At 35.8% G+C, this 26,397-nt stretch overlaps 1 protein-coding gene across 14 annotated transcripts in view; it reads left to right on the top strand.

Annotated features, from left to right (window-relative positions):
* Positions 1 to 26,397, top strand: part of LOC131438789 (putative mediator of RNA polymerase II transcription subunit 26) — a 173,002-nt gene that overhangs the window by 123,235 nt on the left and 23,370 nt on the right. For 11 of the 14 annotated variants that reach the window (XM_058609060.1, XM_058609064.1, XM_058609062.1 and 8 more), the window contains one exon: positions 22,678 to 23,018. In XM_058609060.1, the coding sequence (XP_058465043.1) occupies positions 22,678 to 23,018 (341 nt within the window). Of the gene's footprint in view, positions 1 to 6,752; positions 6,893 to 7,032; positions 7,722 to 22,329; positions 22,479 to 22,677; positions 23,019 to 26,397 lie in introns of those variants that run through there. The other 3 variants (XM_058609066.1, XM_058609065.1, XM_058609067.1) reach the window with 3 other exon arrangements.

The following is a 26,397-nucleotide window of genomic DNA, read 5'->3' on the forward strand; positions in this document are numbered from 1 at the left end:
CCGCATCGGTTAAGTTGTTAACTGCAGCTGGTGTACTTTGTTCTATAGGGGATGCGTTGGATGGTTTCGTTGAAGAGGATGCTTCACTGTTGTTGGTGACTGTCATAGGTGTAATGGGGTTGCTTGGGGTTGGTGTAAAGAAAGCACCGTTGTTCTTTGGTGTAGTTGTCTCCTTGTCCAGTTTATCACATGGCTTACCGTAGTGAACTGCTTTTTGGCAGTATTGACATGTGGCCATCTGATTGTCATAGGTAACAAGTGATTTGCACGGAATTCTTGTATCTTGACCGAAAATCACATAAGAAGGTATAGGCCTCTTCAAGTGTATGCGTAATAAACGTACGCCATTTAGAATACCGGGGAAAAAATTCTTCCACTTTTCTTTTTCGATAGAGAGAATCTCTCCGTATTGGGACATAGTTTTGCGAATATAAGGATCGATGACGCTTGAGGGAAGATCATGCACACGCACTTCTATAGCACTATCTTCCATACATACTGGAATGTTGTACTTAATGTTCTCGTGCTCCACATAGTGCACATTGTTATTGTCTTTTGTGAATTGAGTTGCATCCAACTCATTATAAAACTGGATGTAAACAACATTATTCGTCTTATTGCATTGAAGTAAATGCACACGTTTAATGTCAAGATGCATTTGCTCCTTAAGCAAACCTTCAAGTTCTCGTATCGAAGGTCGAATTTTGCACTGCCTGAAGTCAACAACAATTGTATTCTTTTGTGTCGGCGGTAGCTTTTGTTCGTTTGGTTCACTCATTTCGAGGTCGTTCTATTGCTCACTACACAATACTGTACTTGGTTTCTTCTGTCCCGAACGTAAGCGGTTTTGTTTTATCGACTGACTTGGATGAGATGTGAAATCGAACTCACCGCATTCCCCTATGTTATTTATTTAAGAGACCGTCCGAGACGTCAGTTTAGGCATTACACTCCAGTGAAATAGCAAAAAGTGTTTTGCATAAAGCATTAACTTCACGTCTCCCTAGCGGTTTATGTTGAGCCGTCAGGTCGCACTAGCAGTTCAACATAAACTGCTACGCACTGACGAGTCAAAGAAGAAACTTAAAATAAATCAATCACAAATAAAAAAAAGTATTTTATTGCTCGAATCCCTAGGATTTCTGCAGTCTTCAACGGTTGAAATTTTCCGCTCTATTTGCATTGATCGTGACAAAAATACAAACACGGCCAGTGTTTCTAAGACTGTGATATGAATTTAGAATTCCTCTCAACAAATTTTTGCTTCATACTCTTGACTATTGACTGAAATTGTTGATATTGTTAATTTATAAACAAAAAATCGATCAACGAAAAGCATGTCGACAGGCGGAAGAAAAACTTTGAATGCAGGAACTGGATTAAATCATTTGATTCGGAAACCGGCTAACTTTTTGTCCGATTTTTGCATTTAAAATTTTATTTTGTCCGGTTCTTATAGAAAATATGTTTTAAACGGTTTTTTTTTGTCATTCCAAACTACTTTTGACTCATCTGACTTTTGCATTCAATCGTTCATATAAGGGTAGAGTTTATCCAACGGACATACCCCATTCTTCTATTCATCCAATTTTCTCGGACTGATACTTTCACTTCCGGGAAGTCGTCTTTCGTCTTTGATTCATCAGTGCGTAGCAGTTTATGTTGCACTGCTAGCGCGACCTGGCGGCTCAACGGTGGTCCCGTAGTCCCGTAGTCAGTTACTGAAACCAGAAGTGTTCCCCACTGGCCTTCCGAATTTGATTGAATATTCGATGATAGCTTTGAAACGTGCGTAGAATTGTTCACTTGAACAAGCATACATAACCTCAAAATATCAATAGTGTCATTCCATATTATTTTATTGATATATTACTATTTTTGAAATACTTAATTTTTAAACATCGGCCATTTTATTCTACCGGTTCTCAACCTATGAAGAACTTTTTTTTTATTAACTCACTGGTAGGGAAGGCCGGGAGTAAGCGGGACATTTTATGGAATAGAAAAAAAGTATCCATTATAACTAAGTTTTTATCCAAGTTGTTTATACCGTTGTGTAGCTGAAACCGTGTTCGAATGGGTTATTGGTTTCATCCTAGCGTGAGACATAATCCTGCTCGCTGGGAATTTAGGTATTGTCTCGAAGCTTTACGCCCTGTAGTACCAAATAATTGATGTTGAAACTGACTTAAGAGTCTATATTAAAGACTATTTGATTATTTCGCTACATACAATGAACGTTTTACTCAAATTCAAGTAAATTCAGTTTAAATAAGTGATAAGAAGTAGAATGGAAATATAGATATCAATGTTTAGGTATGTTTCAAGAACCCGTTAGGAATTTCAAGTCGATAATTTTGTGCCCTGTCCGAGCCGTAGTGAGCATTTCTGGCACCTGAGACGAACTCAAAAATAGTCGCCCCGCCAATTTTCTAACAAACGCCATGAATACAAGCACACATTATTTCATTTATCTGTGAGGTTATCTCAAGTAATATTTGCAATTTTAGTAAATACTAGTAGCTCTCTTGATCATAAAGCTTGCATTGAAACTGTAAAGTCCACAAAAGCCATCTGAAAACTATAATAAAATCATATTGCAGCCAACTTTCTATTTCGAAATGATTCAAAATTGAAGAAAATTTTCAAATCTGATTTACGATCAACATCAAAATTCCATGGTTTTCCATAGTAAGAATATTTTAGATTTTATTCACGACTTTAAGGCTTTTTCAGAGTTAAAAAATACGCTATAACTAATACTATCACGTATACATAGCTAAAAATAAGCATTATAACTAATAAGAATTATTGTTTGCCTTTCTCATATAGAAAGGCTATGCAATCACTGTGAAAATCGACTTTTTAACCGAGGCCCGGATGGCCGAATGTTATATACCATTCGACTCAGCTCAAGGAACTCGAGCAAATGTGTGTGTGTGTGTGTGTGTGTATGTAACAAAAATATGCACTGACTTTTCTCAGAGATGGTTAAACCGATTTTCACAAACAAAGATTCAAATGAAAGGTCTCATAGTCCTATAGCTTGCTATAGAATTTCATTCCGATCCGACTTCCGGTTCCGGAGATATAAGATGAAATGTACCAAAAAAGTGTAAAAAAATATGCACTCACTTTTTTCAGAGATGGCTGAACCGATTTTCACAAACTAAGATTCAAATAAAAGGTATTATGATTCCATAGCTTGCTTTTGAATTTCATTTGAATGTGACTTCCGGTTCCGGAGTTATATGGTAATATGTGAAAATTTGAGAAAAAGTTTACACTCTATTATCTCCGGAACAACTCAACCGATTTTCGCAAACTAAGATTCAAATGAAAGGTCTTATAATATCCTAAAAATTTGTAAAACATTTTATCAGGATCTGACTTCCGGTTTCGGAACTAAAGCGTGATAAGTGGAAAATTACCAATTTTATTATTATTTTTCCACGAACGATGGTTAAAAACAGGTACAAATCCCATAAAACTGTCTGATAAATTCTTCTAGTTTGCAGAGCTTGTTAGTTTGTGGGCATGAAAACTTAATTCGGCACTACTGGTCCCCACTTTTCCTGTTCCGTGACCACCGAAAGTGGAAAAGAAAACTCCTAAAACTAAATTCACTTCGATTTCTCTGCGATGCTTGAACCGATTTTCACAAATCTTGATTTGAATTAAAGTTCATACTGTCTTTAAACCTACAGTGAAATTTCATCCGGATCCGACTTTCGGTTCCGCAGTTGCAGGGCACTCATCACCAAAGTTTTCAAATCGCCATATAGGGTGACAATATGTACAACACCGAAAGAAGAAGAAAACACGAAACGAACAAGGAGTGCTTTGTTTTATTTCGTACACGTTGTGTAGTGATGTCAATAATAATAATAATAATAATAATAATAATAATAATAATAATAATAATAATAATAATAATAATAATAATAATAATAATAATAATAATAATAATAATAATAATAATAATAATAATAATAATAATAATAATAATAATAATAATAATAATAATAATAATAATAATAATAATAATAATAATAATAATAATAATAATAATAATAATAATAATAATAATAATAATAATAATAATAATAATAATAATCCTATTACATGTTTTATGCTGTTTAGCTTGACTTACATATGCAGAAGTAACAAAAACGCAGGTTCGTTTCGTTTGTTAGATTTCGTTTAATTGGTTTAATCGAAATAGAGCATGAGATAGTAAGTATAAGTTCAACTACGTTCAAAACTGTTCCAATTTGTAAGTCATATTTGTTGGTAACAATCGAACCAACTTCGGCTATTCCGTTTATCGTTCATCTGAATCCGGTTTCGGAAGAATTAGAAATAGTGATTAAAAACTGCAAAGAGGATCTCACTCACTTGTCTTGCAGATGGCCAAATCGATTTTCACAAACTTAACATATAGGTTCAAAAGAAAAGTCTTACAGTTTCATACGGAATTCCTTAATTTGTTGTGGATACTACAGGGTAAACAAATTTTATAGAGTTTGTGTGATTAGATCCGAACAAATTATCCTATTTTTTTTTTCAATAAACAGTTGTTTTTGCGAATTTTACGATTATATTTATGATGTAATGAGTAATATGAGAAAGGCATCATTACACCACTAGGTGGATTGAAATAGTTTTTGTCATTTATCTTCATTTTGATATAAATCAGCAACGTTGCGTCAAACCTAGTGTAAGCGTTCTGAAAGTGAAACATAAAACAATCGTAATCTTTTTGCCTTTCTCATATACAGAGGTTATGCAATCACTTGAAAAACCAACTATTAAAAATTGATGTCAAATACCATTCGACTCAGTTCATCGAGCTGAGCAATCTCTCTCTCTCTCTCTCTCTCTCTCTGTGTGTGTATGTGTGTGTGTGTGTGTCAAATAATCTCACTAGGTTTTCTCGGAGATGGCTGAACCGATTTTGACAATTTTGGTCTTCAGGTCCCATACGGAATTCCTGAATTTCACCCGGATCCGACTTCCGGTTCCGGAGTTATAGGGTAAAGTGTGTTCAATATTGTACACCGTCACTTAAACCGGCGAAACAAAAAACTTAAAAAAAATTATAAACTCTTCCCAAAACTACACACATTGATAGTCATTATCAGTAGGCAACTAAACAAACCGATTCCGGCTATCATGATTCCCGGTACCCGGTTCCGGAAGCACCGGAAATAGTGGTCATATATTCCAAAATGGATCTCACTCACCTGGACTCAAAACCGTTATTCCCAATCTTAGGGTCAAATGAAAGGTCTTAACATCCTACCAAAAATTACTGCATACTTTCGGATACAACAAACATTTAAATCGTCATTTAGAGTACGATGACGAAATCGTATGAAAATTTCAAAATGTGAATAAAAAGTAGTAGAGTTTGTACTTCATGTTCGTTGGTAGCCGTACGAACCGACTTCGATTATACTGGTTCTCGGGCCGGTGCCGGAAGTGCATATAATAGTGAACCCACTTCGTTTTTTCAAGGATGACCTACGCGAGCAAAGCACTGTTTCATTCTGTATGTTATACTAGTCCATTGGTTTCTTTCAAAAATCGAAGAACAAAATTTTGAATAGAATACCACAGTATTATACATGAGAAGGGCATCAGAACACCACTAGGTGAATTAAAACAAATTTTTGTATTTTGAAATTTATTTGATGTCAATGGCGCACATATCAAAACGGAGCAGATGGAATTTTTCTTAATGCTAATTACACTTAACCAAAAAGTATAAATCCTATATACTTTAAACCACTAATTGACACGAAAGTATTTTTGTAACAGAATTGAATTAACAATGTTTAATTGTTTAGTTGAGGGTGGAGGGGGTGTTATTTATTTGGAATGTCTAGGAGGACGGAAGAGGGGGTTAAAATATCAGATTTTTTTCTACGTATTTGATGAATGGTCCTAAACCTGTAATTTTCACTCTTATTTTGTCGAGTCGTTTATTTAAAGTTTCCAAACACTCCCGAGAGGTAAGGTTTTTCATCTCAAGGTCATCTCAGGTTTTTTAAGGCAATGAATTTTCGAATCGAAAAATACCGTATGATTCCGACAATAAGCATTACCAAAAATGTTTAATGGCAGTGTACATGATTCATTAGCATCTTCTAGCCAGTATTACCGACGATTATGTTTCCACATCCATGTTCATAGTGTTAGTGTGCCTCGAACGAACTCGACACTAGCACGAAGTGGAATGCACTCCATCAAGTTCTCCCGATTCGAAGACCCGCACCTAATCAGTAAACCCTTTCTGAGTGCTGACTCGTACTTCTCTCCATGAGTTTTTTTTCAATATTCTCATGTTGCTTTTCCAATGTCTGTATATTTATCTGTCTGCCTACCACCATATCTGAAATGTGAGTGTACATTTTTTATTACTTCTTATGTTTGGTTGATTCGCCGTCCCTACGACACATGCTCGAGCCATACAGGGCAGATCAATGGCACAACCCGAAGACTTGGGCGGTCAAATTATGCTATGCTCTGCTCACACTGACGTTCCAGTGAATGTTGCGCCCGGAGTAATACAGCCGTGGTTGGCTTCGGTGGAGCTCGCGCAACATCATGATGTACGCGATCCCACTTTGTTGAGAAGCGGTGCGGCAAACGAACTTCTCCGCTCGAGGAACAACACTCTTTGGTTTTGACTGCGCTGGTGGCTGAGCTGCTAATCCAAGCGAAATCAAGTCAACACGTTTCGAAACGGGCAAGTTAGTGCCGTGTAGACCTTCGGCGAGTTGCGATCAAAAATGATGATATAGTGTGTAGAGGCGGAAAAAAATCGCGCAATTTTGTGAAAAAGCCGGTTGTGAGAACGCTCTTGGGAAAAAAAACAGCCAAGATGGTTAGTTGGTTTTCAAGTGAAATTGTCTGCGGCATGTCTGAGTGATATAATTGATGGAACGTGACCCAACGCAACGGTTTGATCGGATCTACAGGTCGCCATCGTAGTTGAAGTATAAACAAGAATGTCTGCCCTCCAAAATTCATACTGAACTTGTCTGCAGACAATCTCTGGCAAAACTGGAAGAAGATGGTAGCATCTAATATGTAAAAATAAAACAAGTAACATGGTTTCATAAGGCCTAGATTATCGTGGTTGATGTTGCGTGCCACAGATTGATGCATTGTTTTGTCGAAAAATAAACATCTTCTTCCGGCTGGAGATTTGTTCATGGGAGTACTACAAAGTATTTACACTTTTGCTGTTAGTTCAGATCCGGAAAGTTGTGCACTTTTTTCAGCATTCACGAACAAACGGATTTATAGTTTGTGTACCGGAGAGACGGTGAGTGCCGGGATACACAAACCTATTGCCAACAATTGGAATGAATGCGCTCTGTGCATTGCCCCACGGTGGAACCATTGTCTGTATAAAGGAATCAAGATATAGAGAGGGAAAACTCGCGTGACAACATTTCATATCAACTTCTATAAAAGGTGTTTTAATACGAGCACATTTATATCAACCGTCTTCTCCAGCCTAAGCACCGAAGCAGTCACCGGCGGGTGGTTCATTGCATCCACACCGTCCGGGGAGCTATACGAAGGCACGGCAAACCATTGTGGGCTGGAGAGATAGAAGCCACACCATAGTCATATTAGGAATTATTAAAAATGTGGCTATCTTTGCATGACGAGTTTCGTGAACTAAATTACAGTTACGGATAGAAGTGAGTGATGGATTTTAAGCTTCGCTTTCCTAGTTGGAATGCTACAATGGATTAATCGAATGTAGTGATGAGTGAATCGAATAAAGGATTCATTAAAGTTCATCTAACTTACTGCACAATATTTATAATTTTTTTTTTCATGAATGCTTTTAGCTTTTCTCATACAGAAATATTATTTAATCACGTCATTTTCCATTCGATTCAATTCGTCGAGATCAGCAAATGTCGGTATGTGCTTGTGAATGTATGTATGTATGTATGTATGTATGTATGTATGTATGTATGTATGTATGTATGTATGTATGTATGTATGTATGTATCTATGTATGTATACAACAAAAATTTGCACTCGATTTGTTCGGAATGGGTTGAACCGATTTCGATACATTCATATTCAGATTTAGTCGTGTAGTCTCATAGCCTGCTATAGAATATTATCCAGATCCGACTTCCGGTTCCGGAGAAACGGGATGAAATGTGCTAAAAATGAAAAACTAAATGCACTTGATTTTTTCATAGACCCCTCAACAGGTCTCAATAAATGTAGTGATAAATGTAAGTTCTACGTTATCATAGCAAAATGTGTGTATCAGGGTAAAATCTGAAAATTAAAAAATTTCACACGAATTTGTCGTTCTCAGAGACCGCCCAACCAATTTCCATAAACTTGAATTCAAATGAAAGGTCCCGTAGTCCTATAGTCTGCTGTCATTTTTTATCCAGATCCAACATCCGGTTGTGGAATAAAGAGGTAAAATGTAAAAAATTGCACTAGATTTTCTCAAAAACGACTGACTGTAACCAGAATAACTTTCCCTCAGCAATTAAAGAATATTAGCAATATTCTTTATCTTCGTTTAGCTGAAAATAAATTTGATTTGCCATTGAAACGTTAAGGTTAATGAAACATCAATAATTTTAATCTACACTATGTCATTTCCAGAATTTTTTTCACGTATAGTTCCGAAGAGAATGTTTCCCACTTATACGCGGCGGGCAGATTTCCCCCCAGACGGCTAGCTATGTCTGCCAGCCATTTTTGCCGGAATTCAGCCAGAATTCTACAAAAAAAGAAGAAGAAATAATGTTGGTAATGATGGAAAATCCGGAATTCCATCATTACCCGTGTCATTACTGAACTCGCAGATCTTATACGATCATTAAAAGTGTCATTACTTTTTAGTAATGACACTTTTAATGATCGTGTAAGGGCCGCTATTCGATTTCTCCAGGACAGTCACACCGTTTTTCACTGAAATGAAAGGTCTCATGGCCTCATAGGTTGCTTCGAAATTTTATCCAGATCCGGAATTAAAGGGCGAAATGTATTAAAAATGGCCAACAAAAATCGTTCAAACTGATTCAACAAATCAACTCCATCGTCGATGGAATATTTTCTGTTAGGAGAATTCAAAAATTGATGAAATTTCTTACAGTGAATATTATTCATCCCAACCTAATTCCATATAAAATTACTATATTTTAGAATTACTACAAGCATAGAAGTAAAACATTATCCTTCAATAAAAATTTCTTCCAAACTTATAAGACTCGGCAAAAAACTGAACAAACTGACTGAAAACGGTAGCATTTAGAAATATTTAGATTTCGATTGAAAACTTTTTTTCACAAAATCGTGTCGGAAAACATTTTTGAACAATTTTCAAAAATTTGACTATATTTGAAGGACTAAAACTTTTTGGTCCATTGTCCATCTTGAGTTGTGGTGCAATAAACTTCATCAGCTGTCAGCTAAAACATATCAAAAAGTAAAAAAAATTCTTTTTTGAGAAAATTGATTCTTAGGTTTTATTATCAGAACAAAATAAAAACACAACATTTTTCTTCACAGTGCATACTTTCTCCATATAGTTTTAATAGTTACCTTAAACATTGCCGATAATACGAAATAAATCAAACAAACTCATTGGGCCCATATGAGTTATGATTGGAAACTGGACTCCACGGCTTTTGAGTGGTGATTTGAGTTGATTGGAACATTATTTTGCTCAAGAAAGTTGTTGAAACAATTGCAACAAGTGTCGTTTTACCAGGTCAGGCAAATTTTTCACCCAAATAAGTTGAATTCTGTCCAACCTGTGATCATTATTGATACAAGGCAAAAGTACTATTGAAAATTCCGGCATTGAAAAGGGGCTCCTAAGCGAATAATTAGACTCTCAGACAATTCTCGACGTAGAAACATAATTTGGGAAAACTTTCCTAGTTAAGCAAATACTCGAATCGATGGATTTTTGACTTTACTAGAAAAAAGGAGTCTTAGCATTACATTTGGTGAAATTTGGCCTTTCTGTTTTAATCAGACTTCGAAGTCAATTCATAGCACACAGAATCATTGAATTGCTAGTACTACGATCTTACTGCCACTAAGAATCCTTCCAGGTTCGGGGCTCGAACATACGACAACTAGCTTGTAAGAGCAGCGCTTTATGCATTATTACTTTCCAGACACAATCTAGACGAATGGAAATCAAGCAAGAGGATAAATCTAATGCCCTTGAACGTGCAGGTTGCCTTGGGATCAATACTACTCAAATTGCAAGCGTCGCAAATATTATATGCACAGAAAAAATTTATAACATTTGCAAGTGACGCAAATCCACGTATGACTCAATTCATAACAACATAATTCGTAAAATTACTGAATTTTACAAGCATGATTAAAATATGTGTCAAAAAACTACACCTTACAGGCAGGTGAGTAGTTTTGTATGAGTCATCTTTTAGAAAGAAGTCTTAATTCATTAAATATGTGTAAGATCAACTATAAAAATGGGTCATTTTTGACGCTCGTATAAGTCGATCTCAGAAGGCATATATTTACATGATTTTTTCTAGGTTTGTCTTCAAAAATGTGATGTATTTGCTTTGTGCGAATCACGGCTTACTCAAAACATGACACTAAATTCAAATGATTTAACATGATTTGACTCTCCCCAAGATGAATGGTTGCCAAGAAATAAAAATTGTTATCTTTGACAATCAACAGCTTCAATGCTAGACCGATTATTCTACAAAAGAAGTAACAGGGTTTCGATCGAGTCGAGTTAAATTATTAGAATTTAGTGTCATGCTTGAAGAAAACCATGTTTCGCACAAACCAAATACATCACATTTTTTATACACACCTATGCCGTTTTTCATTGAAAAACACTGGTGGCGTGGATTGCTCTGGTTTTGCACTTTTGAGCAGAAATGGCAATGAAACACCGTCAGAATGTTGCATTTCTGCTCGAATTTGCAAAACCAGAGCAATCCACGCCACCAGTGTTTTTCAATGAAAAACGGTACTAGAAAAAATCCCTAAAATTTACGTCTTCTAAGGCCGACATAATCAAGTAACAAAAATGACTCATTTATACGGTGTTCAATGCATTCTGGCATACTTTAAAATGCAAAAACATGTAAATTCACATGTATAATTGAAAAGTGGGGTATGTTTGACACATATTTTTAATAATTCTTGTAAAATTCAGTCATTTTACGAATTACGCTCTTATAAATTTAATCTTGCGTAATCTTTCATGCTTTTGTTGTTGTGTATGTAATAAAACTCATTCATTGATTAAATAATTTGGGGCGTATAATTGAACGTTCATAGCTTGATTGGCTTTTTGCAAAAGACTGTTATCACACTCATCCGAACTTCAAAAATATTGAATACTTTGCAATTTATCTATAGAATTTCAAAAATCTTCAATAATCGATTTTATCGATGTAGACATGGCTGTTATAATTATCTTACGCCGTACAAGTTCACAGATAAAAATATTTTCATCTATTTTCATGCACATATTTGGAGCAGCGAATTGAATATAAAGTTACTTCTCAGGTATTTTTTTTTTCAATATACTGTAAAAGCAAGACTAAGCGTAAATTGAAATATGCTATGATTTATGATGATTATCTTTGAAAAATTAAGGCATTTCCATTACTTTTACATCGATGATTGATTTCAATCAAATTTTTTATTCTATTGGTGTCTATCATTGATTTACATGCCGTGTAATTTTCATTATTTCTTTCTGTGTTGTTCCCGACCTACATTTCGAACTGTACTTTTCTGATTTTGCCCGTGGATTTTCACTTGAGGGTAAAGTTTTAAGTTCTTTGTTCGGTAATTTGGGAAGGACTTCTTTCTTTTGCATTGACCCTCTAGAAGAGGTAAACAATGTGCCTTCAATATTTTCATCAGAGTTAGATTCCTCTGAAGTCACAGTTAGATCTCCTAAAATCTGAAATGAAAGAATTTCTAAGTCGATATAGATAGATAGATAGATTATAAGAATGCCACTTACTGTTTCAACAACATTTCAAAATCATACTTTTCACAGACTATTTGATCTTTGAACTTGATCAATGGCTCGACAGTAGCTTTTAAACGAGCCTAAGTTTGTTAAAATCGGCTCAGCCATCTCTGAGAAAATTGAGCGGTAAAAATATCTTTGCACACACACATATATATACACAGACATTTTCCAATCTCGTCGAACTGAGTCGAATGGTATGTAACACTACTATAGGTCTTCGAGGCTCCGTTCGATAGTCGGTTTTTGCCTTTCTCACAGAGATGCCATTTATACAGATTTATCTGTATTATACAGATTTTTACATGCACATACAGATTTCATACAGAATACAGATTTTGTACAGGTTTTTCAAACTCAATACAGATTTATACAGATTTTTCAAAAAAAAAAAAAGAAAAGAATAAAATAATTTTGTTCGTCTGAGCTCTCTTTGGAAGTAGTGACGAGATGAGAGTTTTTTTAATCAATCGACGAATCACAAATTGATCTAAAAATCTTTAAATGGTGTTGATAGTTTAAGTTGAGCGCTGAGATCCTACATCAACTCACCAAGCCAACATTTTGAAAGTATATGAAATTGAAATTATGTTTTGTTGATTCCGATTGGTGATGAAAATTTGAAAGCATTTAATGTCGTCGTTGTAGAATAATACGAATATTGAGCGCTCATTCAATTTCTCATTATAAAATCATAAATTTTTGGAATAACATTACCTCAACAAATTTTCTTTCTAAATATTTCGATTTTATAGTGGATACAGATAAATACAGATTTTTCATTCTGGGTAATAAAGATTTTCTATGAAAATATCTGGCATCTCTGCTTTCTCATATAGAAAGGTTATGCAATCACTGTGAAAACCGACTTTTGAACCGAGGCTCGGAGAGCCGAGTTTCATATACCATTCGACTCTGTTCGTCGAGTACGCAAAATGCCTGTGTGTGTGGATGTGTGTGTGTATGTGCGTATGTGTGTATGTGACGTTTTTTTGCACTAAGTTTTCTAGGAGATGGCTGAACCGATTTTCACAAACTTAGATTCAAACGAAAGGTCTTGTGGTCCCATACAAAATTCCTGAACATTATTTGGATCCAACTTCCGGTTCCGGAATTATGGGGTAAAATGTGCAAAAAATTGTGAAAATAAGTGCACTAACTTTTCTCAGAGATGGCTGAACCGATTTTCACAAACTTAGATTCAAATGAAAGGTCTTGAGGTCCCATAAAAAATTCCTGAATATTATTTGGATCTGACTTCCGGTTCGGGAGTTATGGGGTAAAATGTGCAAAAAATTGTGAAAATAAGTGCACTAACTTTTCTCATAGATGGCGCTACCGATTTTCACAAACTTAGGTTTAAATGAAAGGTCCTGTGGTCCCATGCGTAATTCCTGAATTTCATGCGGATCCCACTTCCGGATCCGGCAATATAGGGTAAAGTGGGTTAAAAATTGTATACTATCACTGAAAATGGGGAAAAACCTTAAAAAAAATTCTAAATCGACCTCAAATCTTTTCCAATTGATAGTTTTTATCAGTAGACGGTCAAACAAACCGATTTCGGTTATTTTGTTAAGAATCGAAGAAAATTATTTTAAAGAATACCACAGTATTATATATGATAGTATGATTGATATGAGAAAGGCATCATTACACCACTAGGTGATTAAAACAGGTTTTTCAGCAATTCTAGCACCTTACTATAGAGAAAAGCAGAAACGTGGTTCCAAAATAAAACCGATCATAGTTCCCAAGTTACCACAACGAATTATATACCTACAATAATTTCACCTTATATAAATTCAGTGCGAATCTCTTTAAATGCCATAAAACATTAAGAACAATTATAATGTAAATATAGAGTAAAAATGAGCACTTATACGACTTATTAAAGATTATATTTGTACAACGTGTTAATTTCATTCATAATGCTGAAATACAGTATACAATTCCTTTTTATTGATTTAATCATTGCATCCCAAATAACAATCAAACTTTTTATATACACTTCGAATGAACGCAAGACAGCTATTAAACCACTAAGTCGTGTGTCTGATTTATATTTGTTCATGTTATGTATGTAGGACTTGTAACTTAAGATGTTATGAAACATCAGCAATTCATTGAAAAACTTGAAAAATAATTTAGAATTTGTGAAATAAAATATGTGAATTTAAAAAAAAATCAACGGCGCATATTTTTCTTCCCATTACACATGTGAAGTATTTTTTGGAATCGAACATTTGACCTGGGTCACGGTAACATGCATTTATATGTCTGTAGCCTATACACTCTTCTCTGTAAATAAATCTCAATTTAGACACGCTTTAAGTTGAAATTTTTTTCTATTTTTTTCAATCCTAATGAATTGATTTAATGTGGGAATTCAATTTCTATGCACTGTTATCGATAATGTTTGATTGCAACAAAATATAGCATTAAATGCCAATATATAGCATGACAAAAAGCTGTTGTAAGAAAATGCTTCATTATATTTAGATTGCAAATTTAATGCACGCTGATTTAAAGCATGTCGAATTAATGTGCTTCTACATTAACGATGTTATGCTAAAGTTGTTAAAGTGTAATGATATAATGCATATGGTTACTTGGGTTTTTATTAGCGACTAATCGTGTCTAAGCGCACCCCGTTTTTTCACCAATTTCTCCTTCGCGTTTACCCTCGGGACTAATTCTATATAATTTCTATGGGTATTTTCTATCAATATAAGGAAAAAAATTGTCGATTTTTTGCAAATTTTTAGAAGGAACCTGGCCTTAAGCATTTCTGAATATGTGCGTTTAGACTGTTCCTTCAAAAAACGATTCATGTTGTCTTTGCACATGCATAAAGGTCATGCGGTTTTTCACACAATAGACAAAACTTTGAACATTTATTTTGCATGCTTCGTCTGAATGGTTTCTGCATTTCCCACATTTATGCCTGTTACCACAGTAACTAGCACTGTGAACGAATTGTTCACAGTTCGAAAAATTCATAACATACGGTATGAATATTCGAACACTGAGCCGAATTTTATCGATGCAGACATGGCTGGGCAATGCAGATCCGGTGAATGTGACTCGAAACAAACTTGAGGTATAAATCAAATAAACATAGATTTCCAACAGTACGGTGACACTAACAGCACCTCTAGTGAGAAACGGGTGTACTTTTTTCCATTAGCTACTGCGGTTGTATTAAATGCGCAGGCAACTTTATGCATGCATTTTAGGAGCATTTACGCACCCATTCTTCACCAGACGGTGCTTTTGGTGTCACGAGTTGCTCAACTACATTACTATTACATTGGGAAATCTATGTTTATTTGATTTATGCTTGAGGGGTGAATGATCTCGTTTCTCCCTTAGAAAAAAATAATACATTCTTCCTGCTGAAATTCATTCATGAAATACTTTAAAAAATGACTACGATGAATAATTTAACATGTTTAATATTATCGTTTGTTCGAACAAATAGATCATTTTACATAGGCTTGCTTCGCTTACGCAAGATACACCTTTTTGACAGCGAACCGAAATCAAATCGTCAGTATCAATTCCATCGGCATTATTCAATGCCAGTGCTCACCGAAATTTTCGCGCCCGTTTGACAACCTGTTAAAACTTTGAGTCGGATTACTGTCCTTTACTGTGCATATGATTTCAAAATACGATTTGACGACAAACATAAATCGGATTAGACAAACGCGAATCGCAAAAACCGGCGCACAGTCTTTTGCAATGCCCAGTCAAGCGTATGTATGAATATGTTCAACCCATTGATCACATCACGAAGTGAAGTTTATTGTGCATCCACGTCATCCACCCTCAATGCACCGAATGTACTAAAAATATCCACATTCATATGAATGATGCCATTTGTGAGAGAAGCGTGACTTTTTTCCCCGGCGATGGATGTGTTGACAAGTGAGTTGGAAAAGTTGCATCTCATGATTCGTATGTTTCATATTAAGTCAATTTGACGGATCAGGCCGTCTAGGACCGTATAAGTTTTCGTCTTGCTGACTCAGTGAAGGTGACGGGTACTGTCGTATATTCCCCAACGATTTGCTAGTTTTAGCAAAGTATCTTTTGTTAAACAGAGGCATTTTCATATGAAATTTGAATTTGGATACTGTTTAAAAAAAAACAAATTGTTGCGAATATGCCAAATACTACTTTGATAGTGCTTATTCAACGATTTATGTCAAACATCTGTTAGCAAGTCTTTTTTTCAATCACTACGACTTATAATACAATTGAAACTAATAATAATATATCAAACACACACCCAGTTCACTAGAGTATTATTCATTAATAGTAAAATTCTGCCCGCTGGACGATGGCAACTGCTCTCTCAAGTTTCTTCCATCTGCCACGCGTTGCCGGGAGTCTTCAAATGCGAATAAAGAGTAAAATCATCAGTCGCAATTGCAGTAGCTTTTATGACCAATAATTTAATGTCTCAAAGGCTAGTCATGAGTTTATAGACCTCTGCTGATGCGTATAAAAATTCCAGTCAGGTAGTGAAATTGGTTTCGAAATCTACTATATTGAAGTTCGGACACGTTTCACTACATCAAAACACAAGTATTTGTACCATTAGCCGATTTTTAAACTGTGTAGCGTGGGCAGGGTCTAACACACTTGAAAAATCATTTATTTTTTTCTTTGTATTTTCTTATAGTAAAACATTTCAAGAATATTCTGAAAAACTTTCATGCCTAGAGGAATAAAACTCTGGAATCTATGGGGCTTTATCTTTTCTTATCTCATACTGCGATGATGTGTCTATCGTTATTCAGAAACTGTTAAAAATTTCAATTAGATAAGAACAATGAGGTAGTTTACTATTATTGATAGTACCTTTTACTGCGGATTCCGAACGATACATATTTGCAGTGTTTGTTTAATGGCAATATTAAATTCTTAGGTGTTTAAAAATAATTTTTAATTTGAATCAATGACCAAACATATTTAATTCAAATACAGAAACAGAAAATTTGAATAAAATGACTTTTCAATTAGATCCAATAAAACTATTAAATTTGAATCCGAACCTCAATATATTTAATTCTATTAACATCACCTCACCAAATTCAATTCAAAGATAATTTTATTCGATTCAAATTTAAATTCAAAGATAGTTTTTTTCAATTCAAACAAATGTTTGAAGTTGACTTAAAGAATTAATATATTCAAATCTAATATGTTCAACTTCTTCAAATCTAATATGATTCTCATATTATTTTCGATGACAAATACAAAGTTTCAGAAGAACAAAGAACGGTTGAACAGAACTAGTTCTTTCGGTTGAACTATCAAGCTCTGAGTGTTCGTAGAATATACAATACGTATATTGTTAAAGCTTATGTTTCCACGAAGTAAAAAATTTGTCTACTTTACTTCATTTTGAATTTACTTTGTAAAACGAATTACGTAAATAGAGGTCAAGACAAAAAAGATCACGTAAACAGAGGTTTGGTAGAAAAAATTTCCTTCTACTTTCGCGTCGTTTTCCTTCGAATAATTTCATGCTAGCCAGGCGAGAGATGCATCTATGCCTAGTAACCCTAAGCTTATCGAAACAAATCTTTCGAAGAGTTCTGCTGTACAATTTTGGTCGTAAATACAATTTGCTTTACTTTTGCTGTTATATTCAACTCAGCAACATAATTTTTTCTCCATATCATCGAAAATGTGGTCAGCAATTTATGATAAAGTTTTCTGTAGTATAAGATAATCCCAAACAACTCAAAATTGAAGTTTTCTAAAATGTATGGTATGAACGAGCGAGTGAAATTCAGTATCAAAATAAGGCGCAAAAAAAAATTAAACAGAATGAATTTAATGAATCATCGCACAGAACGTATCGTGCAAAACGGACACATAGAATACGGAATATTTTCAGTGGTGTTTTGTAAAACAGGCATTAACTATGTATGCTTATAAACCATGAGTATTTTCAATTGACTAATATGAGGGAGACACATTTGTGCATGTTATTTAAGACGATCAATTTCATAATTTAATTTATAACCTAAATGCTCTTATAATTGATTTTCTCACCTATTGAGAAATTGTTCATTTTTTGGCGTCATTATAATACTTCACCAAACTGATTTCAACTATGTATTATTTTAAAAAGAACTAAAAGATATCGAACAAGATCTTTTTTATATGGAATTACAACTGGCTTGTAAGAAGTTCCCTAAAAATATCTAGTTTGTGAAGCGCATATCATATCAGTGTATAAGTGAATAATATTTTTACATTTTTCATGAATTCTTGAAGGAACTATAGATACTTGTGGTTCACGCTTGGCTTATTCTTTCAAATCGCTATACAATTTGTATTTTCGATATGGGTTTGACAAGTAACTTAAACTCACAATTCCAAATTTTTATGAAAAATTCCTGAATGTGGATTTTTCAATTATAAATGAATTTGAACATTAGCCCTGCACAACCCCGCAACTTTTTGCTCTCGTGTGCTCCGCTACATAATTGTACCGTTACAATGATGCAAGTGACGCATTGAAAGTTTGCCAAAATCACACAATCAATCAACTAGTACATGCGACTATCGATATTCGAATGTGTGAAAAAGCATGTCAGTTTAATTCGTATCCACGTCATCCAGCTTTGTATCCGACATTACCCTCTCGCCTTTTATATTTTTCGAATACCACGCTACGATCATTGGGGTCACCAAAGCAGAAAATCGTTTGTACGTACATTATTCTTAGATAGCCGGATAAGCGAGCTTCGATAAAACGAAAGCTCTCATATCGATGTTGCAACATCTAATCATAATTAATCCCACGTTCCCTCGGAGCTTAGCTGTTTGACACACATTCGGACAAACTGCAGTCAAGCGAGTGAATGATCACGATTGAAGATTCCGTTTATGTATTACTACGGTCTAGTTAAAAACGGCGTAAAGAAAATAATACGGATGGGTCTCAGTCATAGATCAAAGTAGATATTTCACTATTGTACTGATAAAATCGATATTGATGACAGTATTTATTTTTACCAGAAGCACAAATACGTTGTTATCACAGTTCTCGACAACCACTCATGAAAAATAATATTCAAATTAAACAAGCTCTTTTTAAAGTTTCTTTCATTTTTTTAATTAGCCGATTGAATACATACCCCATTCAGGCAAGTGAACAAGCCGTCATCACAATCACTTGTCTAGGAAGTTGTGCATCCAGCAGCATTCAATAGAAAGGCAGCCGACCATCGTGCAGACACTGTATATCCCATTATTTGAAAAATAATTAATCTCAATCAAATTTTCCGCTCCATGCCATCTGCGCGGTGGATTCCTCTCCGCCACTTTGTTTGCGGGAGAAAGTAACTTAAATTGAATAGAATTAACTAGAAAATGCGACATTGTAAAGTGTCTCGATCGAACTAGAGGAAGTCTGTTGCAAGTTGCAACCTTCCCGAGTAGTCGCGATAGATCTGCGCTACTGTTTTTGTGTGCTGACCCCAGTTGGCTATAGTTAAGAAGCTGCATCGAATGGATTACGGCGATGCTTCAGTGGGTAGTGAGATGAGTCGCCGTTGTCGTCGTCGTCGTCGTCGTCATCACAATTGCCGCCGCTGTCAGTTTTTGTAATGGTTTAGTCTGCTTCCAATTGGCTTGGATCACGAATGTTAGCTTTTCGCTACACTACGATGACGACTAATAGTGACTTCCGAGTGGACTTTGTATTTGAAAGAAGAGAGCTTGTCGCGATACATGATTGTCAGCTCAATGAGAGATAGTGACCGGGAATTAATCTTATTTCCTTTTCGGTGTAGAAACCGCTAATAAAGTTGTTCGTTTTAGATGGGTATCACAATTGTTAATGTATGTTACTGAGGCGTCTAACATACAAATATAACACGAGAACTGATAATTGATGATTAAGGCACGAACAAGAAGTAAATAAAAAAAATGCCAAATTTTGAAGAAAATGACTATGAATGGGGACTATAGATTGGAGCTGATTATAAATATTCATAATTTCTTCTTTTATCTTTATCTCAATACATTTTGGTTTTATTTGAGAAGTGCATTATGAAGATTGGAGTATGAATCCTCATTGAAAAGTGGTCAAGTTCCAATCTTCAACAAATTTTTTATTTCGTTTTGCCTTTCTCATATAGAAAGCCTATGCAATCGCTGTGAAAACTGGGGCGTGGAGAGCCGAGTGTCATATACCATTCCACTCAGTTCGCAAAATGTCTATGTGTGTATATGTATGTGTATGTGACAAATAATTTCACTAAATTTTCTCAGAGAAAGCCTAACCGATTTTTACAAAGTCACTTTCAAATGAAAGGTCTTACGGTCCCATAGACAGGTGAATATGCACCAAAAAAAGAAAGTAAATAGTCACACACGTTTCTCAGATATAACCAAACCGGTTCTCACAAACTTAGAATCAAATGAAAGGACTTATGACTACATACAAAGTTGCTGAATTTCATTTGGATCCGACTTCCGGTTCCGGAATTACAAAGAAACATGTGCAAATATATGAAAAAATGCGCACTCAATTTCTCGGAAATTTCATAACCGATTTTCACAAATTAAGATGCCAATAAAAGGTCATGAAATTCTTTAAATAACCCCCGAAAAGTTGATCCAGATCCGACTTTCGGTTCCGGTATTACAGCACGATAAGTGAAGAATTTTCAATTGCATGAGTATTTTTTCAAAATTGATGACGAAACGAGGTGCAAATTTTTATAAAACTTTCTGATAAATCCATCTTGTTGGCAGATCTTAATAGTTAGTGGATATATAAATCTACTTTGGGACTACTATTCCCCGGTTTCCACTTCCGAAGGCACCAGTAATAATGAAAATAGCTCCTAAACGGAACTTCGATTTCTCAGCAACGGATAAACCGATTTTCACTAATCACGATTCAAATTAAAACTCTCATTGTCTTAAAAGATACTGTGCAATTCCATCCGAAATGATAGGCTGGTACGGAGGAAGAAAATACCACCGCCTAGCACACAACTTGCTTTGTTCAATTTTTTATAGTATTTAATCCTTCTCTCGTCTTTCGTGTACTTTCAATTCGTAGTTTGGTCGATATTCATTTTCGAATTTTTTTTTGAACGACTGATTATTCTAATATAACCCTCTATCGTTCTGTCAATATGTGGATCGCGAAAGTCTCTTTAATTTTTATGTTTACAGCAATACTGAGTTTTCTTAAACTAGAATCAAATGACGCTGCATTAACATAATTATATCATACGAGTAGACTTATTCGGAACTTTTACATTAAAAGGTGGTAGGTTACAGACATGGCAATGATTTGTAACACCATGAGAATGGCATAATAACTCCATTAGGTTAGGTTTTCTTTTCATTTCCGTCCGAAGCCGAACGTGACATGCAAAAGTATAAGTACAACTTCTCACGTATCATATCTTATACATCTTTACTTATATCAGCAAACTCATGTACTCATCAACAACACAAGCGAAAATACCTTAGCAAATCAGTAGCCCTTCCATGGTGCAATGACCATGCTGAAGAGAACATCTACTTTTCGCATTATGTCTGATGTTCTGGACTGCGAAATCTACCAGCTCACTACTTCGATTGTAAACAAAAGAAAATAAACCGCACTTAAGATAAACGAGTTGCACTTTTCTACATCGTGCTTGACGTAACCGAGCTTCTACTGCTAAAATCAATGCACTATCCCAGCATGCTTCTTTATGAAAGAAACTCCGTGTCGAGATGAATCCATTCATGCGCACTTAAATATCGATAATATTTCATTCCATGACTTACAAAAACTGTTCAACAGAAGTGTGGATCCATGTTGTTGCCAGAGCGCTATGTTTTTATGGTAGGGTATTGTGTTTTGTGATGTAGGATCCCGTTACTAGCGTTTTATGCGCTTTCTGATGTTTTGAATAGCACTAAAGCTTTAAGTGTTTCCGAAAGACACACAAAGAGCATCCCAGAATAGGCTTTGTTGAACATTGAGACTACCATTGCTTATAACGTAATATGTTGATTTGAAGAAGATTCTTTGTGACTACACAAGCAAAACCTACAATTCATGATTGATTAAGGGGTATTTTTTTACAAATTTGATCTCACGATTCTTTTTGTTTATTTGTATACGTCCAAGTTTTTTTTTCAAAATTTCAAACTATTCTGAATTTATGTCCACTTCATAAACAAACGGTACGACTGTGTCAGTTCACACTCGACTCTACTTAAATTCATCCACCGGATAGAAAAAGAAAACACAACGCTGCCACCGTCAATCACCATCAACAGCCAAGCCAATATAATAAGTGTGAGAAAAATCATAAACTTTATAAATAATTATTGTCCTGCTCGAAGCCAACAATTGAACGGCGACTTCGGTGCATACAGTGATGAGGTATGAAATTACTCAAACAAGATAATTCACTATAAGCTTTAAGAAAATTTATGGTCAGTAAAATAACAATCCGAAAATGGAGTGTGCACGGTTTCTGGTTTTTCGAACAGTTCCTCAAAATTATAGACTCTAAATCAAATCAAACCGACCGTCGAAGCAAGATGTTAATTTTTTTTTCTTCTTTCTCGTTCTTTCACAGATAACAACCTGAACGAAAAAGAGCTACAGTACGACGACCAAGACGAGAAGGGCGATCCGGTCTACGGTGAGCAGTACCAACCGGCCGTCGATCCGTTTCTGCAAATCCCCGATCCGCCACCGAATCTCGAACTTCACCAATGTCCGATTTGTTCTCGCAACTTCGTCCCGACATCGCTGTCCAAACACATCTCCATCTGTGAGCGGATGCAGTCGAAAAAGCGAAAACCCTTCGATTCTTCACGCCAGCGACGCGAGGGAACCGAGTTGGCATCGTACCTGCCGAAAAACTTCGGACTACCCCAGAATCACCCGCAAACCAGAGTTTCGCCTCCAAAAACGGTAAGTTGATTATGATTTTGAGAAATGATTAATTGGTGCAGACAATGGCAAGGGCAGTCGCTGGTTATCAGGTCACAAGGTCGTTGTTTCTTTAGCATAACATATTTGCTCTATTTTTTTTTCTGCTGTGAGGCAAGGATCACGCTATAGCAAAAATAAAATGTCGCACGACCAGGTCGACTCAAATTGGTCACTACGTTATTATAGTTAAGCATAAGTAAACGATTTGTAGAGCAATGGACAGCCAAGTTACGTAATTCGCCGGCCATGGTTTGCCATTCCTCAATGTAAATGCTGCCTTTAAAACCGGTCCTATCTTCAATCGCTAGATTAATCCCAAAATGGTCAAAAGTCACCACAACGAATGTTAGCCCACATTTATGTCGAGACACAATTGATTCCATAATGTGCTATAGCGCTAGTAAATCGTGATACCGGCAACCGGTGGAAAATCAAAACCAAACAATTCGCTATGATGTTAGATATTTACCAATTTGAAAGGGAGCAGTACTTATTCTGACCATTTTCCGAGAGGTTCGTATTTCACGTCATTAATTAGTTTCACTTCCGTTCTTTTCGTTTCGTTACGAAACAGCTACTTTTTTCATCCGGCTCTCGCTAGGATTTTTAAACTTAAAACTTGTCTAAGTAATATGTTACAGCTAGTCGTGTTATGACACCCTTTCTTGCATGAGAAATCAATGTAAGTCCAATTGTCAAGTGTGTCAAACACTACTTCAAGGATTACAAATTGCAAAACATTCTAGACTTGGTCTGAAGTTGTCACTTATTAGTTTGATGATTTGATAACTCTTGCGTTTTTCATCGTAAGATTACTGATACCAATGCTTTCGAAACCGAAAACCGGGATCCCATATAGCCGAAGTGAACTTGTATGACCATCTACTAACGAGACCTTCAAATTGGAATAATACACGGAACGACCGAAATTAGCTCTGCGCCTAATTTGTATTACTGTTTTTGAATTAGTTGATTTTAATAACGGGGAATTCCTATTACTATTAAATTAGTAGAAATTCAGAATTTACTTTGCTGAAAAAAAAAACTCTTGTTTTAAGAGAATGTGTTTAGTTGGCGAATATACTGGACACAAACCAGCAAAATTTCAATCCAACACGAAATTCTCATTGGCAGTCTTGTTGAAACTGCTAGCAAATTGTTTTGCTGTTTTCCGCATGCGTTTTTTTAGTTGTCTCAAAAAATAACTAACTAAAAACAGAAAATCAACTAAGCTGATTTCGGTGTTTTCGTGCATAGGTGAAATTTGGAATAAAATAAATTTACTGCTAGTTCAATCCAAACTGCTTTTCTTATTCATTTAATAATGCGTTGTCAGTCATCTTAAAACTAATTACAGTTGATCAATATATAATGAGGAAAACAGATTGAAAAAATGACCTGTGAATAGAACTATGAAATGAACACCGCGAAATGTTACCAACAGACGGGATTCGAACCGACAGCTATACAAAGTCATGCAGAGAACATGATGAGTGAAGTTTTTCTGTTGGATGTGTTTTCATAGAGATAGGACTATAACTTAATGCTGTTGTGGCCAAGTAAAGTGAAGTATGCATGATTCTTCCAGTCAATTGAGCAGTTTCTTAACGTGTTTTCAAATACAAGGTAGTTTAATTGATATAACAATGTCCCCGGTTAAGAGCTATCTACGGGTTCGAGTCCCGTCTCTGCGGTAGCGCTTTCGCGGTCTTCATTACATAGTTGCATTTTCATGTCATTTTCCAGTCTGTTTTCCCCGTTAGATGCTGATCAAATTTAAAATTAGCTCAAGACGTCTGTTGGCTTGCGCCAACGTTTGATGAAAGCAAGTACTCAACGGATACCTACTGGAATACTTGCATCTCTTGGAGCACCACAGGGAGGACGGCGAACGATTTGTTTAATGACTTTCAGTAAGGTGCATCTGAATATCGAAGAACTCTTTGCAGGGGATGCAACGACTGTACTGACGCATTAAAACAATATCAATCGGAGAAAGGTCACTGGAAGAAATCGAAAGCAAGCGGAAGACAAACCCGCTCTGGCCGAGAGCGTTTCCACCGGCAGTCACTTGTATCCTGGCTGTAGACCATTCGAAAGCACCAGAAGAATTGTTCGGATGAATGATTAGTTCACTTGCTTTTGCTTTTGATGTTTTCTATTCGAAGGTTAAAAAAATACTGATTTTACATCTATTGAAAATGTGTATTTATAGCTGAATCGGCTGTATTGTCTGATGTATCCTGGCTTCCCATTGGCTGCAGTGGGAGAATGAGCGGGAGTGATGGTATTGCTATTTGTTGCTTTGCGTAGTTGACGGGCGAGAAACGCGGCATTTCCCTCCACTGAATGGATCATTCTCGAACGTTCCTCATTGATGTGTTGGTGTGTGAGTGAATTGAATGAAAGGTTGACGCTTCGCTGTTACGAATGAGAAGTTGACGCTTCGCTTGCTGCGAATGGAAGATTAACGCTTCGCTGTTGCGAACAACGTCTTAACAAGACTAAAACAATAAATCATTAATTGCAGTAACTTAATTAGGCTGCATGAAGATTCTACGAACTTTTAAGTTTATTCCAGCCATCAAGGTCTGTCATCAAGACTTCTCTGCAACCGATTCAGCCGTTTTTGTCCAAAATTTTCGACATTTTTTCTATAGTTGTAACTAGCTGTTTGTATTTAGAGAGTTCTCTCTTCACAAGAGTCCAATACCGTTCGATAGGTCGCAACTCCTGGTAGTTAGATGGATTCGCCTCTTTCGGTACAACATGGACTCTATTCGCATGATACCTTTCCAGTGGTTTGATGGTGGAAGAGAAAAAACCTTCAAAGATGAATAACAATTTACTACGAGCTCTTAAAACCGGATGAAACCATCACAGGAGATCGCTACCGAACGCAACTGATGCGCCTTAGTCGCGCGCTAAAAGAAAAGCGGCCACAGTATCAAGAGCGACATGGCAAAGTCATCCTCCAACACGACAATGCTCGGCCTCACATCGCAAAAGTGGTCAAAAAGTACCTGGAAACGCTGAAATGGGAAGTCTTGCCCCACCCGCCGTATTCCCCAGATGTCGCCCCTTCTGACTTCCACCTATTCCGTTCGATGGCACACGGCCTGGCAGATCAACATTTTCAATCCTTCGAAGAGTTGGAAAAATGGATTGCTTCATGGATAGCGTCAAAAAAGAACTCCTTTTTTCGAGCCGTGATCTGAAAATTTCCGGAAAGATGGGAGAAAGTTGTCGCTAGCGACGGACAATACTTTGAATAATACATCTGTAAGCACTTTTTCGCAATAAAGCTTTAAATTTTGGAAAAAAACGGCGGAAGCAAAGTTGTTCCTGGCTGTTGTCA

Source organism: Malaya genurostris, chromosome 3 (genome assembly GCF_030247185.1).
Source record: "Malaya genurostris strain Urasoe2022 chromosome 3, Malgen_1.1, whole genome shotgun sequence".
Taxonomy (NCBI): Eukaryota; Metazoa; Arthropoda; class Insecta; order Diptera; family Culicidae; genus Malaya; species Malaya genurostris.